General features: G+C 44.9%; 1 protein-coding gene across 1 annotated transcript in view; it reads right to left on the bottom strand.

The window, feature by feature from the left end:
* Positions 1–299: 299 nt before the first annotated feature.
* KCNH5 (potassium voltage-gated channel subfamily H member 5) overlaps positions 300–18,643 on the bottom strand; it is a 156,897-nt gene continuing 138,553 nt past the window's right edge. The window contains exon 11 of the mRNA XM_051621122.1: positions 300–1,247. Coding sequence (XP_051477082.1) covers positions 300–1,247 — 948 coding nt within the window. The remainder of the gene's footprint in view (positions 1,248–18,643) is intronic.

Genomic DNA, 18,643 nt, shown 5'->3' with positions numbered 1-18,643 from the left:
AAATAAAAGTCATTCTTTTATTACATAATAGAGATTATAAATAAATGTAAAGTGTGCATGCAGTCAACTGCATATTATACAAGCAATATCTATGTTAATAATTTTCTTTGGCAGGCCAGAATCCAGCTGGACATGCAATATTTACATATCAAAATCCTTGGTGTGTTCAAGTCATATTGGATGCAAGTGAAAATATATATGTATATATATTTACCTTATACACACACACATATATATGTATAAAGGTATATATACACCTCTGCATATATACTGTATACATATATACACATAGGTATATGCTAAAAGTGGATTTCATCTTTTTCTGATTCAGGTGATGCAGACCTTGAAACACTAAAAATATCCTGACAGGGTATCTGGGGGGGGCGCTGGGGTGATAAAGGAGACCTGGGGGAAGAGATCTGGGGTACGTTCTTTTCAGACAATATTTTTAAAATTTCTGCCACCTGCTTCTCAAGGGCAGCCATCCTACTGCTTAGCAGCTGGATATCTTCTTTGAGTTCGTGCTTGACTTCCTGCAGCGTGGTTTGTAAGGCCTGCTCAGGAATGGGGTAGAAAGGATGCCTAGCATCAGCCTGAATGGGGCTGTGCTCCAGGGGGCTGCGAGTCTCACCAGCTTTATCCAAGCGAAGGTCACTTTTTGTTATTCCACTGTCACAAGAGTCTGTTTTCCTCAGCGGGTTTTTATTTACACCGTTCTCTGAGTCATTGCACTTGGGGTCGTCAGAGAGCAACCCCATGGACTCGGCCTTCGTGACGTTGTTCCAGTCCTCCTTCTTCTCCTCGTGGGTCCCCATTGTGTTCTTCAGCCGAAGCCATCCTTTCCCATTCCCGTTTTTCATCCGCATAGGACTGTTGACTTTCAGACATTTCTGGTCTCCGTTTCCATTCGGCTTGAGCTCCATTGCATCCCTGTTGTTCTGCTTCACAGCCTCACTGGTTTTCATGTAAGCCAGGGATGTCTGGATGGGGGTGATCTGAGAGACGGTGACCACGCTGGTGCCTGTGATGGAGGCCCCATTCTGCACACTCCGGCTTTCCACCTGAAGCTGGTTCCTTTCTGGGTCGATGTGGGTTGAGCCTTGATTACGCATCTCCTTTTGCTGTTTGAATTTCTGGAAGAGTTTCCGCACAGGGTGGTCCACAGGGATGCTCAGTGTCACCTCATTCTTCTGGCGCAGGCGCTCCTCTTCCTCCTTCTTGACATCACTGATCTTCCGGAAGATGATCTATGGGGGATGAAGCCACAACAGAGTCAGTACCACAAGGAGATCTCACACAGCAAACATTACTGGGAGATGGGCAAACTGTACTGAGAGAACAGTCATGTCTCCTTCCTCTCTATCTAAGTTTCTTGTTGTGAATTCAAATGGAGCTGATCAAGAGAGAAACTCAGATTCATGCCACTGCATAGACAGGGTACATACATCCACTTACACACTTTCTTTTAAAGTATAGATTAAAAGTGGGTTTCACCTTTATTTTTGATGCAGAAGATAGAGCCTTGAAGAACTAAAAATATCCTGACACCAAATGAAGGAAAAAAGCTGGATAAAGAGAAGAAAGTGAGCAAGCATCCAAACATCTTGATACCTACCTACCCATTACTCACACCTGCTCCATCCATTTCTTTAGTACAGATCAAAAGAGAACAGTAATTCAGTGGCAACTACACAACTCTAAGTTCAATTTGTACATAACTTTCCAGAGACTGGAACATCCCAATCTGCTCAATACTTTTTAGCTTTGCTTATAGCTGGTTTTGTAGGAGTGGCTGGAGGGTACAATTAGGTTCCCCATGTACCATGTTGTGCAACACAAGTGTTTCCTAGAGAGTTTATGTGTCTAATATGTGTGGGTATACTGGGACCCCCATGGAGAAGCACTGTACTGGGGGAGGGGGGAGATTATCAACGCCAGCAATATCCACCATTGTGTGATGCCATGTGTCTAATGCTGCAGCTATTCCATCCTGCAGCATCTCTCAGGCCTCTATAGGAACAGGAAACTGACCCTCAAGCTATGGAAGGATCCACAGAGTAAAAACCGTTCTGTTGATTTCATGCATCTTACTCATATTAATATTTTTTTTCTTTTTTTTCTTTAGGTTCATCCAGTTTTCTTGAATGTGGGACTGCAGCAGGAAACTAGTATCATCATTGAGAGAATCAAAGTGAAAAGCAGCATGTGATTAAATACAAACAGGGACTTTTAGGGATAGTGTTGATAAGAAAAGTAAGAGAATGCCCCTGCAATACACAAGCAAGGCTCCAGTCAGATGTAGGTTTTGCAGTATCTGGTTGAGTATCCATATTTCAGTACCTATTTACTTTTTATAAAAAGGCTTCTCACGCCTGTCCATATTTGCAAATAGTTACTTTCAAGTCTCACATCTTCAGAAGTCAGGAGAGGAGTGCCACAGTGGCTACAGATTCTTCCCTGCATGAATCTGGGATGAGCTGGACTTCAAAGCTTCATTAGAGAGCTTTCAAATGGAGTAAATACAGCTTTGTGTGCTGCTGATAGATGCAGCTGCTCATAATAATTTGGAAAATTAACATGTTCGTAAGAAGCTCACTTAAAAAAACCAAAACAACACAACACCAAAAGCAAAAACCAAGAAAGAAACGTGGAAGATACTTTCATCCAACGCCTCTGACCTAGATGAACCAACACATACACTCATTTGGAAGCTCCCTTTAATTAGCACCTCACCTCAGGGAGCAACTCTCTCTTGGATTAGTCACTGGGGACAGCAAATAAATGCAAGAGAAGTTGCCTTTGATTCAAAATTAAGTAATTACATTTAATTGAAGCCACACTCTCTCAATGAAGATTTGGAAGCCGGATTGTGTAGGTTGGTTTGTGCCTTTCTTTCCCTGGAGGCAGTGTGGGACCTCTGGCAGATGTACCCCCAGGATGTGCCTCAGAGGAGACAAATGGTTCCTCTGCTGGTCGCCTCATATGGCCGTGTGTGCTGCTCCACCCTGTGCTGGGCTGGGTCCCAGAAAACATCTGGAGTGGGGGAAAAAATCCTCTTCCCAGCGTTTCCCTGCTCTGTGGCCATGACTCTATGGTACAGCTCGAGCACCCTCCTCTCCTCCAGCCAGCTCCTGCCTGGCAGGTGGCCAGAGGCAGCCGGGGATGCTGCAAGGCAGACAGCTGCCTGTACCCTGGCAGGGGCTGGCAGAACTCCCATGTGCTCTGCAGCACTGACTGCACCAATAGGAGAGGCATGGGGTAACCTGGATCGCTTCTGTCCCACCACCTGTTTACGAAGACCAGAGTGACAACAACAAAGACCACAGCACCGGCGTTTTATTTCCTCTCCAAACACTTGTGTGTCACCGTACATGACGCTCACCTCCCTTTTCTTCCACCAGCCAATTCTGTTCATTCCTTTCTCCCTTTTCTCCTCTCAGCTCAAAACTTCTCCAGCCACAGGTTACCACCCTGAACAGAATCTAATTACCTGTGACCACTGCTACTGCCTTCTGCAGAAGACAAACCAAGACTTCACTATTTTGGCACTGTTTGTACCTCACACTCCTGAAGCGGGTCCTTCAGAAAGCCAGGAAATCACTGTGGGTTTTTTCCCACAGAACCATTTGGCCAGATGTCACTTAGATAAGCCAAGCCCAGCAGCACAGAGGGCCTGAGCCCAAGTGCTGCTGTGCTCTACTATGGAGTCAACACTTTGGGGGAAGATGAGTGCAGCCCTGCTGCAAGAACAGGTGTCTGAGGTGACAAATGCCATCAGATCTGTGGAGAAAATCTGCTGCAGCCAAGCAACACCATGGACCCCATAACCACTCTCTTTCTCCCCAGCTTACACCCATGCAGTGAAGACACACTCCCTAAGCCCTGTTGCCACCTCCCCAGGAGGAGATGGTCCTTCAGCCTCTTGCAGGACACAGGCAGCAGCCTGGCAGAGCCCTTCAATAAATCCTTTCCTCTTTCTCTGCTTGGGACAGAAGGTGCTACTCCCTGGAACAATTATGGGTAGCTCCTTTGAAGAAGCAAGCCTGCTGCACTCTGCATTAGTGCAGAAAACACCCAGGAACTTGGAAATCCAGAGGTTAGCTGGAGGTAAAGAATTCAGGACTGATCTACCTTGGCAGAGCTGTATTTCCAAGGGGGCAAAGGCAGCTGATGCACAGCCCTGTGCCCACCCTCCCCTTGGCTTTCCAATGTGATCTGTATGTGTTCATATCTGTTTGCTCTTTGCTTTGTCACCCTGAAATTCATACCCAGGCAGATTCTCATATCTCAGCTGACTTTGAGATTGCAACACTTTGGAGACCAGAGTCTTGATCCTCATTTGCCCACTGAACTCCTCCTCATCATGAGGAAACCCTGTCACCTCAGTGTCACCCCAGCATGAGTCTAGTCTGGATCAGGACTCCCCAATAACATTAGAGTGTGTACAAGTAAAATAAAATAAAGATCCTCTTATAAATACAAAATGCTGAGGGGAAAAATGAGATATGAATTCTAGCAGGAATAGCTGTTTTTCATTAACAATTATTCCCATATTAGGAATTATTTCATGTGGTTGGATTTAATCCACTTCCACGGTGGTTTAAGCTAAACCAGAATAGGATTAAATGTGTTTTCATGGAAACTTAATTCTATTAATGTCTAATAACTATTACTGGCTATTTTTCCTCTAGAAATAAAAAAAGAAGACCACCTAATGAAATCTGACATTCCTCAGCAAATTAGGAGAGGCTTGTTTTGAAAACTTAAATTGGATGTGCTATCTCAGTTGTCCTTGGCCCTTTTCAGAGAGGTTCCACATAGGCCTGCCCAAGTGTATGCCCCAGGAACAGAAACAAACCCCAGAGGAGTTAATCAGAAGAAATGGAATTAAATGTGTGTAGAACACAACTGAAGGAATAAAGAGCCATACCCCTGTTTCACTCAAGTCCTGAATTCATTAATGTGATGGAGATTCACTGTAGGACTTAGCTTCCTTTACAGATAGGATTGTGAAAGGCTGCTTCATGTGACACAAATCCTGTCTCACGAGAGCAGGTTCCTGTTTTTCTTTCTTTGATAATATTTATTTTTGGAAGGAGAGGGAATGGAGGCAACATTAATTATTGAGCTGGCAAAGGTTAAGTAGCAGTTAACTGATGGCCAGGCCTGGGAACTGAAGTATTTGGGTTATCTACAAGGCAGGGACAAAGCAGACAACACCAACCTGAAATTCTCCATTTGATATTGACCTCACCATCTTTTCCCTCCCCTCCATACCAATAAGTAACTCATCATGAATGCAAACCCAGCCTGTCACCACTTCCAAACAGGGACCTTACCAAAGGTCCTGGCAATGGGCACATTACTGCTGGAGAAGGTCCTGTGAGGTGCCAACTTGTATAACTGAACCCAAAGCCAAATGCAGACCAGTACTGTGAAAATCATCCCTCCACGACCTTACTCCTTAATAAGTGACTCCAAGGAAGGTACGTGAATAGATTAAAGAACTGAAAAAAGTCTTGAAAAATTACAGTAAGTTCATAAAAGTGGCAAAGATTTGATCAGAGATAATCCTGTCCCATTCCTAGAACATCCCATGCTGTTGTTCATAGTGTTCAATACGTGCCTGCCCCTCACACTTTAAATTCACAGAAATGAGAGTATAACAACATAGCAAAAGGGCACACAGTTGTCATGGTGATGAATACAGGAGGTGTCCACAAAGTGAGAGAAAAGGGAAAGCCACATAAGTCCATCAACGAAAGATTTTCACAATGACTAATAAGTTCCAGATGCCCAAGCTGAGGCATCCTCCAAACATGGCTGATGGGCAAATGATGCTGGAGTCCTGCAGCAAGGGAAGATCCTATCCTAGGAGAACTGGCTTGACTCAGCCACCAGCTGTTTTATGCACCATCAAAAATTAGAACGGCAAGCAAACACAACATTTTAGCCCCCAAGGCTACACACATCTATATAGAGCAGAAGAAGCCCTGCATGAAGCTGGATTGGGACCGTAATCAGCAACTGGCAGGTCACAGTAATTGATGCACACGCTGATGTGGGTGGTGGTCACCTCCCATAAACCTGTTCCAGAGGTGGCTATCTTGTCTGTATTAATGCCTTGTAGAAGCCCCATCTCCATCAGATCTTATTATTCACAATCCAATGTTTTTGTCTAGATCAGTATTAATTCAATATTGTGGCCCTGAAGACAACTACTCACTGTTCCACTCCCCAGCAGCAATTACCTCCCCAGCAGCACTGGTAATGGACTTGGCAGTGTCCTAGATTAATGGTTGGAACTGATGATCTTAAAGGTCTTTTCCAACCAAAATGATTCTATGATTCTATTCTATGATTCTATGAAAATGAGATGAGTGAAATGATCCAGGTTAATAAATTTGAAGAAATAAATAGGGCTCCTTTAACCTGCACCATGGCAGTGACCCATCTGACAGCACATACCCACAGTCACACAGGAAAACACCACTGATGGAGCAAGTGGGACAAGTGGGCACACAAGGCAGTGTGAACTTTCCAAGCCAGACACAGTGATGGAAGCAGATTGTTAGGGAAATGCACCCTCCCTTGGACCAGCTTTCAGACCCCACCAGAGGGAATTGTCCTGGCCTACATCCTATGGGAATGTCTAATTCCCATAAAAAGGGTCCTCACAAGGCATGTTGGTCTTTGCACCCTTTTTATACATCCTTTTTTGGAACCAGGAGAGTCATTTTCCATTGCCTCCCCAGTTTAAAATGATTCAAAGTGAGTCCCTCATACAAGCTTAGCTGAAGCTGGCAAACAGATTTTAAAGTTTTTGATGATAAAACCAATCTCACACTAACACTGCAATCAAATATACCTTGTTTTCAGAGGAAACAATTATTTTTAAAAATAACAAATACAACTGAATATAAGAAATACGACCGAATATGAAAAGCTTAATTAATGCATAGATGTACAACATAAAACAAGCTTTTGTCAAGATGTTTGCAAAAACTACTATCAAATTTCACATCTTGGAGTGCATTGTAGCTAAGTAATTACCATTTTTCTCATGCTAATGAGGGAGGTGAACTTGTGTCAGATCCAGGATTTAGATACAGGATACCCCAACCCACACAGTGCTCAGATGAATGTGCTCTTGTCCTGCTTCTAAGAGCAAACTACAAAACACACCAGATTTCCAAAGCACAGACATTAAGAACAGGGTATACCTGAAGCCTGTGTCTGCATCAGAGCTCATCCTCCAGGAGCCCTGAACAGTTGAGGGAGGGAAAAAGGCACCAGGAGGGTGTGAGTAATTTCACCTGCAGCTACATGTCAGAACAGGACAGACAAGCTGTAAACTGCAATGCCTGTTTGTCTCCTCTGTCTATACTGGGAGCTTTCTGCATGTCCCCTAGATTGAAGACACCCTCCATGTGGTGGGTGAGAAGAATCCAAACCCCTGCTTCTAGAGTGCAAATGTCAGGTTTGGTGCAGACGGTGTAAAAAGCCTTCCCATGCTCATAAAGCTTTTCTCTGTGTGTGATTATACTCTTCATCTGAAGTTACTTTTATGCATTTCTCAGCATGTTGGGGTATTGCCAGCTCCCGGCTGGGATGCATTCCCCATCCAGCCTCAGAGCCCAGCCAGTCCTTCCGGATAAACACTATTATTTTAAAAGCTGCAGAGGGAAAATGAGAGACAATTGCATAGAAAACCATGCCAGACTGGCTGGGCTAAGTGAGAGCTTGTGAAAAAACAGACTTTTTGTTTGCATGGAGCAACGAGACAAACCACTAATGGGGAAGGCAAAGGCCACCTGCTCTTACCCTGCTCCCTGGGAACACCCTCCAGTGGATGTCAGGAAACTGAGCTGGTCTCTCCCCGGCTTCTAGAAAACTGCAGCCCACCTGGGATGGCTGTGGCTGCTCTCATACAACCACCCATTTGCTTTGCAAATCTCACCCCACTCCCAGATGTTGCAGCTGCTGGACAGGTCCTGCTCACTGTGCACTGCTATGGACTATCATCACCAGCAAAGTCTTCCCAGCCTTGCTTTGATGTGCTCAGGTGAGTCAAGGATGCTTCATCCCCCAGTCCTTGAGGATAAGCCCTCTCTATGAGCCTTCAGCTGTCAAAATGGGGCATATCTGTGGATTCCTTTTTTTTATATATTCTGAAAACTAGGCTGGTTAAGTCCAATTTCTTAGTGTAAAATTTGGTAAACAGGCTTGTTCCAAAACTGAAGTGATTTTTAAATCTAGACAGGTCACAGAGAATGTGATTCACTAATAATGCTTGCATGTAATCTTATTTTTGCAGATACCAGAATTTTTAAAAAAATATTTTTTTACTATGTTAACAACTCTTCCTTTCAATTTACATTAATTAAAATGTACTTACATGTAAAAAGCTAAACTATTGAAAGAAGGGACAGAAATTAATGAATAGGAAATCACCTGATACAAGCCTTTGTGTTTATAATTAGGCAGAAACCTGGGGTCTGGGCTATGAGGGCTGTAAAATGCAGGTCAGGCTCATAGAAGAGCCATGGACCATTAGTCCTTCATCTGAAAGTCCAGCCTGGGAGGCCCAGAGCAAGCCAGAGAAACCTGCACAGCTGGTGTCAATGCCAGCTTTCCCTTGGGATGAATGTAAGAAGCTGTTGCCATGCACTGTGGATGGGCTGACTCTGTCTGGACTGTTTCCGTCTTGAAAACCTGCTTCATTGCAGGTTTACTGCCCTTCAAAAAGAGTGAGGGCGATGGCAGCAATTCCAGCTCTTGACCCTGAGGGAGAGCTTGGAGTGATGCCTCCCCTTTGGTCAGAGCCTGGCAAGGGGGTAGGAGCAAGCAGCCTGGATGGGAAGATCAAGCCAGCAAGACCAGCAAAGAGCCAGCAAGGAGCACTGGCTCTGACCCAGCTTCCATTAACAGATTTTTGGTATAGCTCAGGCATGAGAGCAGCCTCTGACCGCGGTGTCCTGTGCTGGCAGGAGCCTCTGCAACCGAGAAGCTCGGTCAGAAACCCTCTGAGGAATCTGGCAGTGACAAGAAACCTGGCAGAAATGGAAGGGAGCTGAAGCCACAAAAAGCGAGAATGCAAATAGCATTTATGCTGCTTCACCTAATTTGCTCCTGTGTATCTCCATGTCCTTTTAGCTGATTTATTAATCTGCACTCTGAGGATGCAGATAGATGGCCTGAAATGATGGCTTTATTGTTCTTCTGCTCCATACGCTCCTCAGACAGCTTTACTTTGATGTGAAATTCAGTCTCAAAAACAAATAGGTCTAACAACTGGCTTAATTGCTCTCCAGTAAATTCTCCTTAATCCTCCTGTCCCAGGAACTGTTTTGTGTTAAACCATTGCTCCATCTGCATGTGGGAAAGGAATCACTGTCCTTGGCTGTGCAGTGAAAATGACTGACTGCTGAGCAATTAGGTAATCTCTGGGATATAAATGCTTTACTAAACAGTCTTTCATGCTGGATTTTGGATGAAAAGAAGATTTTTGCAGGTTAGTCCACTGGCTGCTTGAAAGAAATGGTAAATAATAGCCTTCCTGCAAATTTCCATTGATCCTGACTTCACAGGCACAGTAGCATCCTAAAGGAAAAGCTTGCTACTGAGCACATTTAAATTTTGCTTTGGAGAAACTGTATTCTTGTAGTTTCCTTCTAAGCTATTACAGAATTGACTTGTAAGAGATGTGAAGATTTTCAATCCAAGTAACAAAGTGATTTCACTTCAAGGAAAAGAGACTTATTCCCATGATGTTGAAAAAGCCCTTTTGAGGGAAATTTAATGGAATTCTATGTGCAAGAAAAGGGTTAATCCTTTCATCATGACTTAATAAAGAGCTGTGTTCCCCAAGTTGCTCATCTAAAAAAGAAACGAGGCATGTGGGAAGGGAGAGAGCCTTCAGAAGAACTCAACAACAGCCAATAGCAGATTTTCCAGAGCCCAGAACTTCCATCACCTTGTTACTGCTTGCTCTGTGTTCTAGAAATTGGTTACTGTAGGTCAAATTTTAAGCTGGTTCCATTTTGTGTTTGCAATCAATTTGCACGGCACCCAACTACTCTTGCAGAGAGACATCTGTGCACGCTGACAGCCAATTAGGCTGATCTGCATTTGGGAACAAGCATGCATATTAAGAAGAGAGTGGCTGAGAGGCTTCCCCATCTACTTCATACTTGGTGTGTATCTGAAGTCATCTGATTTTACTTTAAAATCTGTCCACATTGAAGAAGAAAGACAAGAAAAGCAGGTAGAGATCCAAGTCACTTCTGTCACCTCCCCAGGGCATCATGGCCCAAGACACGCAGCACCAGGCTGGGATTTGGGAGGATGGATTATTCTGCCAGCCTGACCTTTGGCAAAGAAGGAGCTCTTGTGCAAATCACACTGTCCCTTCATGTCTCTAACTCTCCCAGTGTAAGAGGATAATAACACTGCCCTCATTTCTGCAATTAATGGGAAATCCCTCTATCATTGTTACATATTTGCAACCAAAGGACTAGAATCCATGGCTGGTTGCAGAGAGAAGCCACTGGTTTGGGCTATTGCCAAAACGGAGAGAGTTAATCTAAAAACAGCCACTAAAAACACAGATAGGTACTTCAGGATTGCAACACAGGATGAAGGGTCCAAGGCACTGCTGCACTGAGACATCTCGGGGCAGTGCACAAGGGATGTACAACACTACATAAAGTCCTTTCCTGATGCCCTGATACATCAGTCAGACCTTGATGAAGGGTAGGTCTGACACCCACTTTGCAAGGAAGGATCAGTCAAATTACTCAGCTTGAGTGATGGGCACTGGTTCTTCAAAATGGCATGACTACAGGTTTAACTAAGCACGTGCTGAGCCAAGGAGTCAGATTGCCAGAAGAAATGCCAAAGTCTCACTCCATTTGCACAACTGCACAAATTTACACCAAGAGCATTTTTGGGGAGCAGCTTTGTCTCCTGAATAATGAGCTCTTCTGTTCTTCCAGTCACCCTGATCTGCGAACCTCCTGTCCATACATTAACCTCCTACAGACACCACCTTCTCTTTATGCCCCAGGGGAAAACAAGACATGGATTTTCTGTTGCTGCAGGCTTAGCTGCTGTATCTGATGCGTCCCAGCAAGCACGTGTTTCTGCTTGGAAAGGGATGCTGGAGAAGAGCACTGTGCACCTTTGGAAGTGGGGAGCTTTGCTGTGGTTTTTAAACAAGACTCATGAATTGGAAATTATCACTTCTTTTGCTGCTTTGCCCTCACTATTTTCTGGTTTTGTTGCTTTCAGCAAACCGCAGATGCCTTCGCATGTTGCAGAACAGCCACAGTCAGACCTGTTTCTCCAATACTATCAAAGATGGCAAAAGGCACCTTCCACATACAAAAGTATTTAAAACAATAAACCAGAAAGTCTACTTCATTTATGAATGTATGGTATTTTTCAACTAGGATCTATTGCTGGTTGGCCTAGTTTAGGGTCAGTCCTGTGGCTTCAGAAGAGATTGAACTGTGACCATGACCCAAAGAGACACAGTCCCTCCTATGGGGCTCCTGTCACAACTGAGGGCAATGAAACCCAGCTTTAGCCCCCTCATTCCTCTTCTGGACCCTAAATCCTACACTGAACTGAGTCCAAAGACTAAATTGGACAGGGGAGCTGAAATACTTTGTTAAATCAGGGACTAATTTGTTTTCTGTATATAACACAGAGATGGTTAAACATGGGGAAACTGAGCAGAGAGCAATTTCAGGGTAACTGTTGCAGTGTAACTATTACAGAGTAGTGTCTCATGGGGACCATCGTTCCTTCTCACTGGTCAATCCACTTTGGGATTAAAACTCACCCCGTCCTTTACTCCATAAAAACTCTCCTGTGTAAACAAGTCTAGTCTTGGTTGGTAGCTGAGCAAACTAAATAGTTCCTTCTGCTCTCTGAGTCTTTCTAATAGTATCTCCTTCTTGCAGATGTGCTCTCAATGGTGAGTATTAAGTAGTCATCTGTCCCTCCCCTCCCTTACTGAAGCAGTAAGGGAACAAAGGAAACTACTGAAGCATGGGGAACAAAGAGAACAGGAGATATTTCTCAGACTTCTCTGCCTGGCACTGAGGCAGGGAGAAGAGTAGATTTTGAAAACACTCTTGTTGGATTTTCTTTCCTCTCACCTTGCTCTCCAAAGCACACAACTCCTGAAAGAATGGAAGCTGAGGTTCTTGTAAGGACTGTGGTAGATTTCCAGACCCTAGGAAAGAAGAGCCTTCAGAAGGCTAAAAACCCAGTCTTGGTAGACTCAAGATATTCCACTAGATCTGGAGGAAATCCCTAGCAAAGATGATCTCCACCTACCACAACAAAACTATTCCATTACTATTAGGACTCCATATCAACAGGAATAGCTGGTGACAGACACCATCAAGGGGTGCACTTAGACCATGTTTCCACCACCAATTCTGCCAGCACATCACCAATACAAACCCTAGGGCTCAGGAGTTGAAAGGAGCTTCCCACTACCTCCTAGCCCAGCTGCAGGGTGGTGGGCTCACTGCAAGAAAATGCCCCTTCAACTGGACAGTTTCCAGCTAGATCAGGCAAGCCTGGTCCTTGCAAACTTATATTAGCCATTGGATCAATATCTGCCATTGGCACTGGCCTAACGACAGGCCAGCAAGCAGCACTGCTCATTCATTTCAGGCTTTGCTGTGGTGCAGATGAGTTATGGCCTGTGCATTTCATTACAGGTGATTAAAAAAAGAAACTCCTCAAAGAAAGCAGCCTTTGCTTTGCCCAACACATCATCTCCTAAGAGTGATATACTTGAGCATAAATAGGGAAATCTAGTTCGAAGCCTCCAGATGACAGCAGGGTGGTTTGAGCTTGGGGCAGGCTGCAGAAATGGTGCTCTCTGGGATGGGGAAAACTGCCAAAAGACTTGTCAAGCTGCTCTTCAGCCTGATTTAACTTGGAACGGAAAATCAATCATCAATATTAATATGCAGTGCATCTACCACTCTTCTTTCCCTGTACTGGAGAGAGTAGGATTCATGTCACTACCTCCTTTGCCAGATGTCAAAAGCAGGGCACAGAGAGGTCATGTATCATTTGCCTAGGGTCACTGAGCTGCTCAGGGGATGAGAGAGGGATGGAACCTAGGTTTCCAGCCTACAGCAACCATATTAGGAAAAGCCACACTGTAAAAAGATTAAATATATAAATATAAATATATGTAATAAAGAAAAATAAGAATACTAATATAATAATTTGCTTTCTTTTCACTGATGTCCAGTTTGGGAAATAGAGTTCTGGATTGTAAATAGCTGGAAGGTCTCAACTGTAACTGCAGTTAATTGCTGAAATTAAATCCAGTCCAGGACAATCTTACTGCTGTTCAGGTTTATATTGGATGAGGAGTGGGGAGCTGGACAGCACCATCTCTGTTTATTCAGGGAAATTTTTCAGAAGATCTGGCTTTTATTCCAATGGAAAATGTCAAAATCTTCACATCTGGCTTCTGACTAGCCCTGCTTTTGATAGACCAAAAGCAGAAAGCCACACAGAACATGGGTTCAGAGGATTTGCAGAATTCCTGTTTTGCTCTCTGTGTTTTTGCCTCTTAAAAGTCTCTGCCTGAAGACCAAATGGTCTCAGTAGATGTCTAAGCAAAACTCTTCATTTACAAAGTAATACCTCAGTAAAAGAATTAAAAACTGTTTCAAAATGAGTTATTCATTCCTCTCTATTTTAAGTGGAAATTTAAACTAATTGGAATCATTATGGGCTTTTTTTTTTCCCCTTAAATATTACTGTATCAGACTATAAAATGCCTGAAATTTAATCTTAAGTCTTCAGAACTAAAAAAGCATTTGGCAGCTGAAAGCTTGTTGATTTTTTTCCAGTTGTATCCACTGGTCTAACAAAAGGTGAAAGCCTTTGCTATCAGCCTTGCTTCTGACATTGAGGATGTTCTACCTGGCTTTCAGAATCTTTGCTTTTATATGGAATGTGCTACCAACTACTGTTTGTTCACTTCATTTTCAAGATTTTGTTAATTTATTGAAAACCTTTTAGAAGTAAGAGCTTCAATTAAAACAATGCACTTCCTAGAACACCATCACCTTTTTTTGGAAGTGATGAGTCAGAAATGAAGAAATCCTTTTAATGGGCAGAACTTATCAACAACAGACCCAAACAAAAGGGGCCAATGGGCAGCCCTTGTGCCTCGAAGAGCCAAGGCATCAAACCTGTATCTTTCCATATTATAAAACAGACCAGGTGTTAATAGTGGAGACAGGTCTGGTGGGGAGAACCACTGACACCAGCTTCAAGCTAATTCAAAAATGGAGCAGATTCAGTCTAGTGGCTGGGCAGTCATTTGCTTGTTTCCTGTGTGCTTCTAGATCCCAGTTAAGAACCTGATCTTTTAAATGCTGGTGGGGCTGAAAGTGAGGGTATGTCTATGCTGTAGCATGGTAGTGTTACCCCACAGGGTTCGTTAGGCTCAGTTCTGAGATGCTCTAATCTGGCTCTACAGCTTTCAAGCCCAAAGCTCACAATCATAGAATCATAGAATCATAGAATCATAGAATCCTAGGGGTTGGAAGGGACCTCGAAAGATCATCTAGTCCAACCCCCCTGCCAGAGCAGGGTCACCTAGAGTACATCACACAGGAAGGCATCCAGGCGGGTTTTGAATGTCTCCAGCGAAGGAGACTCCACAACCTCTCTGGGCAGCCTGTTCCAGTGCTCTGTCACTCTTACAGTAAAAAAATTTTTCCTGATATTCATCTTAAACCTCCTATGCTCCAACTTGTATCCATTACCCCTTGTCCTATCACTGGTCTTCACTGAAAAAAGCTTAACTCCATTGTCTTGACACATTGATGAGGTCCCCCCTCAGTCTCCTTTTCTCCAAACTAAAGAGACCCAGCTCCCTCAGCCTTTCCTCATAAGGGAGATGTTCCACTCCCTTAATCATCCTTGTGGCTCTGCGCTGGACTCTTTCAAGCACTTCCCTGTCCTTCTTGAACTGAGGGGCCCAGAACTGGACACAATATTCCAGATGTGGCCTCACCAATGCAGAATAGAGGGGGAGGAGAACCTCTCTTGACCTACTAACCACACCCTTTCTAATACACCCCAGGATGCCATTGGCCTTCTTAGCCACAAGGGCACACTGCTGACTCATGGTCATCCTCCTGTCTACCATGACCCCCAGGTCCCTTTCACCTACACTGCTCTCCAGCAGGTCAGCCCCCAACCTGTACTGGTGCATGGCGTTTTTCTTCCCCAAATGCAAAACTCTACACTTGCTCTTGTTAAACTTCATCAGGTTTTTCCCCGCCCAAGTCTCCAGCCTGTCTAAGTCTCTCTGAATGGCAGCACAGCCTTCTGGTGTGTCAGCCACTCCTCCCAGCTTGGTGTCATCAGCAAACTTGCTGAGGGTACATTCTGTGCCCTCATCCAGGTCGTTGATGAAGATATTGAACAACACCGGTCCCAGTACCGACCCCTGAGGGACTCCACTAGTCACAGGCCTCCAACTAGATTCTGCCCCATTGACTACAACTCTCTGACTTCTTCCTTTCAACCAGTTCTTGATCCACCTCACTGCCTGATCATCAAACCCATACTTGATCAACTTATCTACAAGGATGCTGTGGGAGACGGTGTCAAATGCTTTACTGAAATCAAGATAGACCACATCTACCGCTCTACCATCATCTATCCACCTAGTAATTTCCTCATAGAAGGCTATGAGGTTAGTCAAACATGACTTACCCTTGGTAAAACCATGTTGACTGCTCTTGATGACCCCCATCTCCTTGATATGTCTAGAGATAGTGCCAAGGACAAGTTGTTCCATTACCTTTCCAGGGATGGAGGTGAGGCTGACCGGTCTATAGTTACCCGGGTCCTCCTTCTTGCCCTTCTTGTAGACTGGAGTGACATTTGCTATCCTCCAGTCCTCAGGCACCTCTCCAGTTACCCATGACTTACCGAAGATGATGGAGAGTGGACTAGCAATGACCTCCGCCAGCTCCCTCAGCACCCTTGGATGCATTTCATCCGGACCCATCGATTTATGGATGTCCAGATTATGCAACTGATCCCTAACCCAATCCTCATCTACTATGTCCTCACCTATCTTGACTACTTCTGGGGTTATATGAATCTGGGGCTCATGGGAAAAGCCTGCAGGAGTAAAGACAGAGGAAAAGAAGGCATTCAGCACCTCTGCCTTCTTCATATCCTCTGTCACCAGGGCACCCACCTCATTCAGCAGTGGGCCTATATTGCCTCTGGTATTAGCTTTGTTGGCTATGTATTTGAAAAAGCCCTTTCTACTGTCCTTAACCCGACTTGCAAGGTTAAGTTCCAAGGAGGCCTTAGCTTTCCTAGTTGCCTCCCTACATTCCCTGACAACATTCCTATATTCCTCCCAAGTGACCAGTCCCTCCTTCCATGATCTATAGATTTTCCTCTTCCACTTGAGTTTCCCCAGCAGTTCCTTTTTTAACCACGCTGGTCTCCTAGCTCCCTTACTAGATTTTCTACCCATTGGGACACACTGATGCTGTGCTTGCAAGAAGTGGTCCTTGAATATTGTCCAGCTATCTTGAGCCCCTTTACCTTCTAGCACTCTGTCCCATGGGACTTCCCTTAACAATTGGTTGAGGAGGCCGAAGTTTGCTCTGTAGAAGTCCAGGGTTCTGGTCCTGCTGGAAATTCTGTTCCTCCCACACAGGATCCTGAACTCCACCATCTCATGGTCGCTGCAGCCAAGGTTGCCATTGACCACCACTGCTTCAATAAGGCCCTCCTTGTTGGTGAGCACAAGATCCAGCAGCGCTCCTCTTCTAGTCGGCTCATCCACCATTTGCATTAAGAAGTTGTCATCAATGCATTGGAGGAACCTCCTAGACTGTGAAAGGCTGGCTGTATAAGTCTTCCAGCAGATATCGGGATAGTTAAAATCTCCCATGAGGACCAAGGACTGCAGTTGTGAGGCTGCTTTCAGCTGCCTGTAGAAAGCCTCATCAACTTCCTCATCTTGATCAGGAGGTCTGTAGTAGACCCCCACAACTGTGTCACCCATACTACCCTGTCCTTTAATTCTTACCCACAGAATTTCAACTCGCCCCTCATCAGCCCCTGTACAAAACTCAATACATTCTAGTTGCTCTCTCACATAAAGAGCAACTCCACCACCTTGCTTCACCGACCGATCTTTCCTAAAAAGCACATAGCCATCCATGGCCACATTCCAGTCGTGTGAGCTGTCCCACCATGTCTCTGTTATTGCTACCAGATCATAACCCTTAGACCGCACACAGACCTCTAACTCTTCCTGTTTATTCCCCATGCTGCGTGCATTGGTGTACAGGCATTTCAGGAAGCAAGTAGAGCACATCGGTGGGACTAAATCCTCCTTAGCCCATCCTCCTACAGGCCCTGGTATGTTCCTCTTGGGCTTGTCCCTAACAGACCCAGTTTTCTCCCCTTCCCCCTTCACATCTAGTTTAAAGCTCTCTCAATGAGCCCTGCTAAGTCCTGCCCCAAAAGCCTTTTCCCCCTCTGGGACAGGTGCATCCCACCCGCCACCATCAGGCCAGGTGTCTCATAGAGCAGCCCATGATCAAAAAAGCCAAAGCCCTGCCTTTGGCACCAGTCTCTTAGCCATTCGTTCATCATTAAACTCTTCCTGCTTATCTCTCCACCCATTCTTGCAGGAGGTATGGAGGCAAACACGACTTGTGCTCCAGACCCCCTAACTAGCCGTCCCAGGGCCCTGAAGTCTCTCTTCATTGCCCTTACATTTCTTGTAGTAATTTCGTCACTGCCAACCTGAAAAATCAGCAGTGGGTAGTAATCAGATGGATTTACCATACTAGAGAGTTTCCTTTTAACATCTCTAATGCGAGCCCCAGGGAGGCAGCAGACCTCCCTGTGGGATGGGTCAGGTCTACAGATGGGCCCCTCTGTTCCCCTCAGAAGGGAGTCACCCACCACAACTACCCTCCTTTCCTTCTTAGTTGAAGAAGTCCTAAGTCGTGGAGCTGAGCGACAAGTCATAGGCGGTTCACTAGACAAATCTGTCACTCCAGCTTCATTTTCCTTTCCCTGAAGTTCCAAGACCTCGTACCTATTCTTCAAGGGCAATTCGGAGGATGGACGGAGTTGGGAGGGTTTTTTCTTGCCTACAATGCACCAGGGTTCCACTTTCAGCCAGCCAGCCATGCCCAAACTACCTTGGAATTCCTTCTTTTCCTCCTTGACCTGTAAATACAGCCTTATATCAGAGAAGACTGCATCTGACTTGACCAAATTCAAGGAAGTGCTGCCAGTGCTCAGGCCATTTCTACAGATCTTTTGTATGAAACCCAAGCTCAAATGACCACTGGACGTACCCCTGTGCCTACCCTCCCCATGAGATACCCTGCAAATGAAGCCCCAAGGATGCTGCAGAAGAGACTGAACTGAGGCAGTTCAGCAACTCACATCTCTGCTTCTCAGAGACACAAAATCCACTGGCAGTGTGACCTGGCAACTCTTTTTAATTGAAATCAAGACTCATAAAAGATTAACACCTCTGGCAGATCATTCACTGACTGAGAGGCAGGGTCAGCCCACTGCATAACAGGTG

Source organism: Apus apus, chromosome 5 (genome assembly GCF_020740795.1).
Source record: "Apus apus isolate bApuApu2 chromosome 5, bApuApu2.pri.cur, whole genome shotgun sequence".
Lineage (NCBI taxonomy): Eukaryota > Metazoa > Chordata > Aves > Apodiformes > Apodidae > Apus > Apus apus.
Note: the sequence above shows the minus strand (reverse complement) of the source record. Positions and strands in the feature narration are given on the sequence as shown.